The following is a 9,287-nucleotide window of genomic DNA, read 5'->3' as shown; positions in this document are numbered from 1 at the left end:
CTCCAGAAAGATGATGGGATCCCACAAAGATGATTCCACACAGACTATGATAATACCACTAAGCTGGCTAACACCACCCAAAGATTGACTTTGGACTACAAATTTCTCAGGACAATTTTGAGATGGCTAACTGAGACGATCCAGCCTCACAGACTACTTCAATAAGGACTTGAGACAAGCCATACATTTTTGCATTATTCAGAGACCAGACAACATATGATACAGCTACCTCTCCTAGGACTTGACAATTAACTTAAAATTTATTTTTCAGGATCCCCTAAAGATGCCTTCTGCCCTAGACAGCAGCAAGTAATTTTATGAACATGACACCCAGGATGTAGGCAGAGGAGGATGCTCCAACATTGCAAAGAAATATTGGGTGAATGTCCAGACAGCGATACGTTTCAGTCATAAATAACATTTTTTGGAAGTAGCTTGTTTGTACTTCCTGTTTAACTATGTAATATTATTTCCTTCTCGGGACTCTGAGGGAATTGAAGATTAATAGTTATAATTACAGTTATCCTTGTTAAGAAGTTCAGAAAAGAAACTCACTAAAGAGTTGTAAAGTTTATAAGTTTAAAAGACACCAAAAGATAGTTTTCAGTTGGTAATACAAGTTAGGATAAAAAGTGAATTAGATACATTTGTGACTCATGAAAATAGGATAAATAATGGAGTTTTTCCACTGAAATTGCCAAATGCAAATGTACTAGACATTTTTGATGCATTTATTGCCTATATATATTCCACATAGTAATTGGACTTATATATAGTTTTTCTTATATTAGTTATATTTTTTTAGACAAAAAGGGGAAATACAGTGATATTTTATTTGTGTTCTAATGAATAATGCTTACTTGGAGATCAGAGGAAAAAGCCACTATATTAAACATAGAAGTTAGACAATGGTAGCACATGCCTTTAATCCTAGCATTTGAGAGGTAGACATCATCTGAATCTCTGAGTGTTCAAGGCCACACTGTGAACAGAGACAGGGGTGATAGCACATGCCTCTAATTCTAAATGCTAGTTAAACATAGAGGTCTGGAAGTCTGTACAGACAGACAGGAAGTGATAGAGCTAGATGGAAAGAGAAATACATGTAGTAGGGTGGAAAGAGGGAGTGAGAAGGAGGACACAGAAAGAATATAGGTGTGAGTATATAAGAAGTACCTCTTTGGCTGAGGATTTCTAGCAGTAAGAATGTGGCTGGCTTCTTTCTGCTTCCCTGATCTCTCAGTTTTTACCCCAATATCTGGATGCTGGTATTTTTATTATTAATAAGACTGTTTAACAATTTGTCTTACAACAATAGCCAACATAAAATTAAATGTGGAAAAACTCAAAGCAATTCTACTAATATCAGGGACAAGTCAAGGCTGTCCAACCTTGCCATATAACGGAAGTTTTAGCCAGAGCAATAAGTCAACTAAAGGATATCAAGTGGATATGAACTGGAAAGGAAGAACTTAAAGTATAACTGTTTGTCGATGATATAATTGTATATATAATTAAGACCCAAAATTCTACCAGGGAAACCCTAGAGCTGATAAACAGCTTAAGTGAAGTAGCTGGTTACAGAATTAACTAAATTAACCAAATAACTAACCCTCTTATGCACAAAATATAATGGATGAGATAAAAATCAGGGCTATACCACCCTTAGGAGTATGCACAAATAATAGAAAATACGTTAGTTTAACTCTGACAATTTTTGGTGGATCAAAATAAAATGGCCCCAAAAGGGTATGGCATTATTAGGAGGTGTGGCCTTGTTGAAGTAGTTATGTTTTTTCTGAAGGAAGTGTGTTATTCTAGGGATGGGCTGTAAGGTTGATTTTGCTTTAGATTTGCTTTGTGACAGACAGAAACTTTACTGTTGCCTGCAACATGTAGGACTCTCAGTGAGATCTTGATTCCCATATCTGTCTGCACATGGCCATGATCTCCACCATGATGATAATGGACTGAACCTCAAACTACAAGTGAGCCACCCCAATTAAAAATATTCTGTTATAAGAGTAGTCATGGTTATGATTTCTCTTAACAATATAGAAACCCTAATTAAGACACTAAGCAAGTGAAAGAACTTTATAACAAGAACTTCAAGACTTTGAAAAAAGAAATTGGAGAATATATCAGAAGATGGAAACATCTCTCCTGCTCATGGACCAATAGGATTAACATAGTAAATGTGTCCATCTAACCAAAAGCAATCTACAGATTCAATGCAATTCCCATCAAAATTCTAATACAATTCATTACCTACTTCCAAAGAACAATACTCAACTTCTGATGTAAAAACAAACAAACAAACAAAAAACAAATATATTAAAAAATCAAAGGAACTTCTGGAGCTATCAACATCCCTGATTTCAAGCTTTACTATAGAGTCATAGAAAAAAAAACTATATTGTATTGGCATAAAAAGAGACAGATGGATCATGGGAAATAGGGGAAGTAGTAAGAGGAACTGGGAGGAGAGGAGAAAAAGGAAACTGTGGTCAGGATTCAAAAATAAGTAAATAACAACAAAGAAAACAGAGTCTCAATCAGCCATGTCAGGTCAGGCTGTAAATGTCTGTGAGTGATTGTCTTAACTGATAAAGGAAGGCCCAGAATACTATGGACAGCATCATTCCTAGGTAGATGGTCCTTGGTTGTATAGGAAACTAGGTACGCATGTGCAAGAGTGTGAGACTGTGAATGTGTCAGAAAACCTCAAGTTTTTTTGCCTTCACTTCCTTCAGAGCTATAATATAACACAGCCCCAGTAGGGAAATGTACTCTACTCTCTCCCCTAAACTGCTGTTTTTCAGGGTGTTTTATCATCTGAAAAGAGAAAGAAACAGAACAGTGTATAGGAAAGACACATTTAATTGAATCAATGTGATTTGTACTCAAGGGCAAACACCCTTAGCACCCACTGGAGCACACGCTGCTTAAAGACAAGGTAGAACTTAGACAGCAGTGATTGGCTCAAAAGTGCTTGTTCAGTCTCCTGCTTTAGATCCCTCTTCTTTTTTCACCAGATAGGATTTATTTGTTTAACACCAGCTGTTCTGTAACTTGCTCCATAGACAAGTTTGGCCTGGATCTAAGAGATCTGGTTGCCTGTGCCTCATGAGTACTAGGATTAAAGGCATTTACCAACAGGTCCAGTTGTGTCTTGTCCTTTTAATCTCAAGAAAAATGTCCTAAGATTTTCCTCTGGTATTTTCTGAGCACAAGGGTCCTCATGAAAAATGCCCTTTCTCTGTATTTACACTACTTCCAACTTTAGTCCAGGGCATTCCAGGAAAAATCTTGAACCATATATAGACCCTTCTCATGATGGAAGTAATTAGGAGTCCTGAAGAGCATAGTGATCAGGATGACAGGCCCTGCACCCCACCTGTGCTAAACATATCAGGGAAGTGCACATTTGGCTTCTTGACCATGCTTGCTGTAGCTCTAAACTTGAGATTGCAGTTCTCCCAGTATTCTCAAGGGTATCACTAGAATAGCAGGTTACATACTCAATGTTTCAGAAATTGTTTCCCTGAGTCATGACCTAGCAGTCTACTTTCCATCTCTGTCCCTACTAACCTTGAGCTCCCTGCCTAGACAGTTCTCTGACCTAATGACTCCTTCCTTTGTCTGAGAACATCTTTCTACATGGGGACCATGAAGGTCTCCTTCCTTCTGGCATCTCTTAGAGGAGAGGGTAAAATTACCATGAGGAAATCATCAAGGAAAGGGAAAAGGTGATTCAGGAGGATCAGGGAGGACTTGTGCATACCTGCTATGTAATGCTAGACTGTTGCCTTGAAACTCTCCATAGGAAGATGGAACCCACCATCCTTTCAAAGACACACAGGTCAACTCTTCTTCAGCACTGAGAACATGAAACTCCTCAAACAACTGCTTCTGGGCCTCTATCCTGGATCATTAATTTGACTGGTGACATTAGTGATAAAGGATTGATCTTCATCCCTAGTCATCACTAAGCTGATTTCTTTCCAGCCCTCAGAGACATTTCTGTCACCTTCTTGCAGGTTTTAAGTAGATACCACCTTCCCAGAGCATTGAGAGTACAGGGTAAACTAGATGTTCAGCTGGGTCTCTGTTTCACAAGGAGACAAAGATAGTATAGAGGCTGCTTCTTTTGTGCTGACAGTCCCAAGGCCAGGATGAGGCAGATGTCATCCATAGGATAAGCTGTTGTTCTCTGGGGGCATGGGGATGCTTATCAGCTTTGTAGCTCAATGTGTTCCTTGGAGGAGCTACATAAAGGCAAGTTGAGAGGGATGCAGGACAGCACTGAGAGTGGAAGAGATTGAGCAGTGCCTTGGACTCAAGTCGCATCACTCATAACCCATTGGATTCTGGGAAGTGCTGCTGTGTGAGAAGAATTTCAGTTCAGAAGGAAGAAGAACAGCAGATCCTGAGTTCTGTGTTGGAGCTGAGGCTCTTTTCCCCAGAGGGAGGACATCAAATAAGAAGATTGATGGAGGAGTCCTCTGTACTATTCTGGAAGGGCTGTAGCCCCTGGAAGGGGCTTCTGCTCACATGTAAGTACATCTAATCTCTGACTGTGTCAGGCAGGGGTACTTAGAGGCATGCTGGAGACTTCTAATGGGGCCAGGATCTTGAGAGGAGACTCAAAGTTTCTGTCTCCAGTTGTGGAGACATTGTACAGTGAGGGACAGAGGCTTAGCAGTCTGAAGCTCTCAGAGAACAGCAGATGGTGATGATAAGAGAATAGGGTCAAGCACTGCATATTCACAGTTAGTTACAATGGCTGCAATGTTCTGAAGGCAGCTGTTCCCATGAGAGCATGACCCTCCAAATTGAAATCAAACTGGAGAGGATTACCAAAGTGTCTGAGTGTGTGAATATATGACAACCTGAAGTCAGTCCTCAGCTTCCACAAAGTAGATAGAGAACAGACTCTTGCAGGCTCTATTCTACTCTCCACATAGGTGCTGTGGCATGCACAACACATGCATACCCTGACACATGTGGCCCCACACAGACTTGTGGAATATATCTTCATATGTGCACAAGGAGACAGTAGCCTTCACAAATTCACACATATAAGTAAATCTAAAATCATGTATTTCACATGTGAATATAATTGTTTTTGTAAGCTCTGATTCTAAAAACTATGAAGGTAAATCCATGAAGGCACATTCCTCTTTCATTCTTTCTATTCTTCCTTCCTTCCTTCATTTTTTTCCTTTATCTACTTGTCTGAGACTTTTTCAGAAACTGAAACTTCCAAAAAGTTCAGACTAATCTTGACTTTATAAATCCCTGGTTCTGAATGGGAGGTGGTGGCTTAAGCCCTTTATCCAAGCAGGTGAGAAGCAGAGACAGGTTATCTATGTAAATTCAATGCCACCCTGGTCTACAGATCATTTTCTAGGATAGCCCAGGCTATACAGAGAATCACTTTCTAAAAAAATAGTAAACCCCAAAACAAAAAACAAACAATCAAAAATCTATGGACCTAGTGGACCTGATGTCAATATACCTGAAATCTGAAGCCAGAGATTGATTCAAATCATAAAGGGAATAGAGAAAAAAATCGGAAAGTGAGAACTCTTCAGAGGGGGAGTTCAGAGAGTTCACAAATACATTATGTGAGGAATGATATGGGATACTGAGGGGGAAAACAGGCAGACACCTGAGCAGAGAATTTGGAAGAGAGTTAATAACACACTCAGACATTCTGAGTCAATGGAAATCTTGTTATTCATGTCTACAAAGGAGGGTGGGCACACCTCTACTCACACACCTAAGCTGAGTCATGATCACAGTCGTTTAACCTAAGTGGTTTTTCTCAATTCCCTTCTAGCCTCCCTATTAACCTTCTGGCACCTGTCTACCACTGCGGATGTGGCCATTGAATCACTGCCACCCCAAGTTGCTGAAGGAGAAAATGTCCTTTTCCTTGTCCGTGGTCTGCCAAAGAATCATATAGCCTTTGCCTGGTTCAAAGGGCTAACAAATACGACACATGGAATTGCATGGTATACACTGGACAACAATTTACATGGGCCAGGGCCTGTGAACAGTGGTAGAGAGACAGTGTATCGCAATGGATCCCTGTTGCTTCAAAATATCACCCAGAAGGACACAGGGACCTATACCCTAAAAATCTATAATAGACGTGGAAAAATCATATCAACAACATCCATTTACCTCCATGTGCCTGGTAAGTGATTCATTGTGAACTCTGTGAGTTTGGTGAGATTCATTTCCCTGGAGATATACAGAAGAGTGTAGCTGAAAGTTTTTTCTGTGTCCCACCCAGTCCGCAGCTGCTCAGACCCAAGTAAACACATAGAAGCTTATGTTAATTAAAACTGCTCAGCCATTAGCTCAGGCTTACAACTGACAAGCTCTTACACTTAACCCATTTCTGCTAATCTATATGTTGCCCCATTTTCCATGGCTTTACCTGTGTGGCATTAAATCTGCTCCCTGGATGGTGGGCTGGCATCTCCTCACTCAGCCTTCCTCTTCCCGGAGTTCTCCTTGTCTATTTGTCCACCTACACTTCCTGCCTTTATACTGGCCAATCAGCATTTTATTAAACAAGTGAACAAAAGCAATATTCCACAGCATTTCCCCTTTTCTGTTTAATTAAAAAAAGGAAAAATTTAACTTTAACATAGTAAAATTTTTTAACATAATACAATTATTTATAGCAACAATTTTTATAGTTGCAATATCTAGTCTCTATATATTTGGCAAATTCAAAGAAAATATTCTATTTATCCTATATTTGTGAGTCTAAGGTTTCATATCTAATTTATCTTTTACCATAACAAAGAAAAGTTACAACTATAACTATCTAGTCTTCAACTACATCAAAGATCTCAGAGGGATTTATTACCTAAGTTAACAGGAAAAGCATTGTAAGCAACTACCAAAAATCTAGAATGACAGAGACAGCTGGGTGCCTGGACAGTCACCCAAAGTTCTTCTTCAATGTTAGGGCATCCATCTTAAGTCTACAGACCTTGAGTTTTTTAATCGCTTCTTCAAGTGTCCTGTAGAATATATGGCAGTCTCCTCTGCAAAGCAGGAACCTGAAGGACCATTTTGCATGAAAAGTTCATTGGTCACCTTCCTATGGGTCCTCCATGTCCAATTGATACAACATTTTGTCAAGAAGTCCAGGCAAGAACTATTTTTAAATGACTATTTTTGCCAAGAAGATAAACTCCATATAGAGTGCCTCTGATGCCTATTTTTCTCTTTGAAGTAAACTGATGTTGCCAGAAACAGATGTTTCCTGAAAGCCTCATTGTCCAGAAAGCCTACGTTTTTAAAAAATTTTAAATGCTATATTCTGTAGGTCTTTGAAGTGTTTTAAGATTACCAACCCAATTGACAAATATCTATGTATATCTAGAAAACTTAACATGACTATAAGTTTGACTATCATAGAAGACTAATTATTTATCCATATTTCTTTCTTTCTTTCTTTCTTTTTTTTTTTGGTTTTTTAAGACAGGGTTTCTCTGTGTAGCTTTGTGCCTTTCCTGGAACTCACTTGGGAGACCAGGCTTGCCTCAGACTCCCAAAGATCCACCTGCCTTTGCCTCCCAAGTGCTGGGATTAAAGGCGTGTACCACCAATGACTGGCTTGTATTTCTTTATTATCTATTATAATTTAAATGAGTTACATAAACATAATACCTTAAATGAGAGTAGAACTATACATATAGTATAACAAAATTAACTTTAAATTTGTATGACTAAACTAAAATCTATTGCAACGTATAATATTTATCCTATATTTTTATATCATCCCTCCTTTTTTTTAGCAAGAGATTGACTATGGCCAGTAATACTTTGTAACCAACCATCTAAACAAAGATAAATATCCATAATTCAATTTTTGGAAGGTGGGCATAGTTTTCTAGGCTAATTTCTGCTGATAGAGGGCGCTGATAATCTTATGGGGACACAAAAAAATTTAGGATTATGGTCAAGTCCTGACTGTAGTAGTCTGTGATTCTGTATTCTTTGAGCCAGTTGCCTTGAAACTGATTTTGGATGTTGGATCATCTGGGCCATGGTGTCACTGGAGACCTTTCAGGGTGTCTTGGATGGTCAAACGTGATGTATCTTAATCTGGAACAAATCCATAGCCTCTTGCTTCTTGTGAAAACAAAAGCAGAGCCTCCTTTCCAAAGAAACTTATCCTTAGTTCCAAATTTTGAAGTTAAGATATATATATAGGCTGAACTTAGCAGTCTTTATAATCGAATTTCTTTCTGAAGTTAAAAATATCAAAGACAACACAATCCAGATTCTCAGTGTAATATCCAACTTTATGTGGCTTATTTTTATATTACTTTTACTGTCTCTTTAAGACTTTATTTTTAAAATTATTTCTTTATATAACTGTCTATATTCATTTTCATCTCTCATCCAAGCCTACATAAAAATTTAAATACATTGTAAACCATTTAAAATATTATCCTATCTGAATCTATCTTATTGTGAATCTATTACATTAAACTGCAGCATTATTAGGACTGAAATGGCAGCTTTGGCTCCTGGATCCACCCACCTCAGCTTACCAAAATGGCAGAACTACATTTACTGCCAGTTCTTGGAACCAGGCTCACAGCTGATTGTGGGAAGCAGTGGGTCTATGCTTCCATCCAGCAGCATGTAGCCCAGAAGCCATTTTTTATCTGTGCTAGCAAATGCTAAATCCACCACCCATTTCATTGTGTGGCTTGGAGACACCACTTTGTACCTTGGTGGAAATCTGCCATGCTGCACTCAAGCTTACATGCTGCTGCAAACCTGCGATACTGTAGCTCATGGTTTGCATGAGAGACAAAACTTGGAAGCTGTTTTTTGCTCCATTTTAGAATCTTTTTTTAAAGCTTCCTCAGGTTTTAGGTGGAAACTCTTGCCCCAAGTTTTGGCACCATTTGTAACTGAAAGTTTTTCTGTATCCTGCCCAAGCTTCAACTGCTCAGACCCAAGTAAACATGCAGACGCTTATATTAATTAAAGCTGCTCATCTATTAGCTCAGGCTTAGTACCAAGTAGCTCTTACACTTAAACTCGGCCCATTTTTGTTAATCTATATATCACCATGTTTTCTGTGGCTATACCTGTGTGCCATTACATGCTGCTAACTGGACAATGGGCTGGAGTCTCCTCAGTCAGCCTTCCTCTTCCCAGAATTCTCCTTGTCTGCTTATCCCACCTGTCCTTCTTGTCTGGCTACTGGCCAATAAGCATTTTATTAAACCAGTGTACAA

The 9,287-nt window shown here is 38.8% G+C and overlaps 1 protein-coding gene across 1 annotated transcript in view; it reads left to right on the top strand.

The window, feature by feature from the left end:
* The first annotated feature begins 4,492 nt into the window (after positions 1–4,492).
* Positions 4,493–9,287, top strand: part of LOC118576500 (pregnancy-specific glycoprotein 22-like) — a 44,394-nt gene continuing 39,599 nt past the window's right edge. Inside the window, exons 1-3 of the mRNA XM_036176749.1 lie at positions 4,493–4,556; positions 5,846–6,198; positions 7,983–8,003. Coding sequence (XP_036032642.1) covers positions 4,493–4,556; positions 5,846–6,198; positions 7,983–8,003 — 438 coding nt within the window. The remainder of the gene's footprint in view (positions 4,557–5,845; positions 6,199–7,982; positions 8,004–9,287) is intronic.

This window comes from Onychomys torridus, unplaced genomic scaffold, assembly GCF_903995425.1.
Source record: "Onychomys torridus unplaced genomic scaffold, mOncTor1.1, whole genome shotgun sequence".
In the NCBI taxonomy this organism is placed as follows: domain Eukaryota; kingdom Metazoa; phylum Chordata; class Mammalia; order Rodentia; family Cricetidae; genus Onychomys; species Onychomys torridus.
The sequence above is the reverse complement of the archived record's forward strand: the minus strand, read 5'-3'. Positions and strand labels throughout refer to the sequence as shown.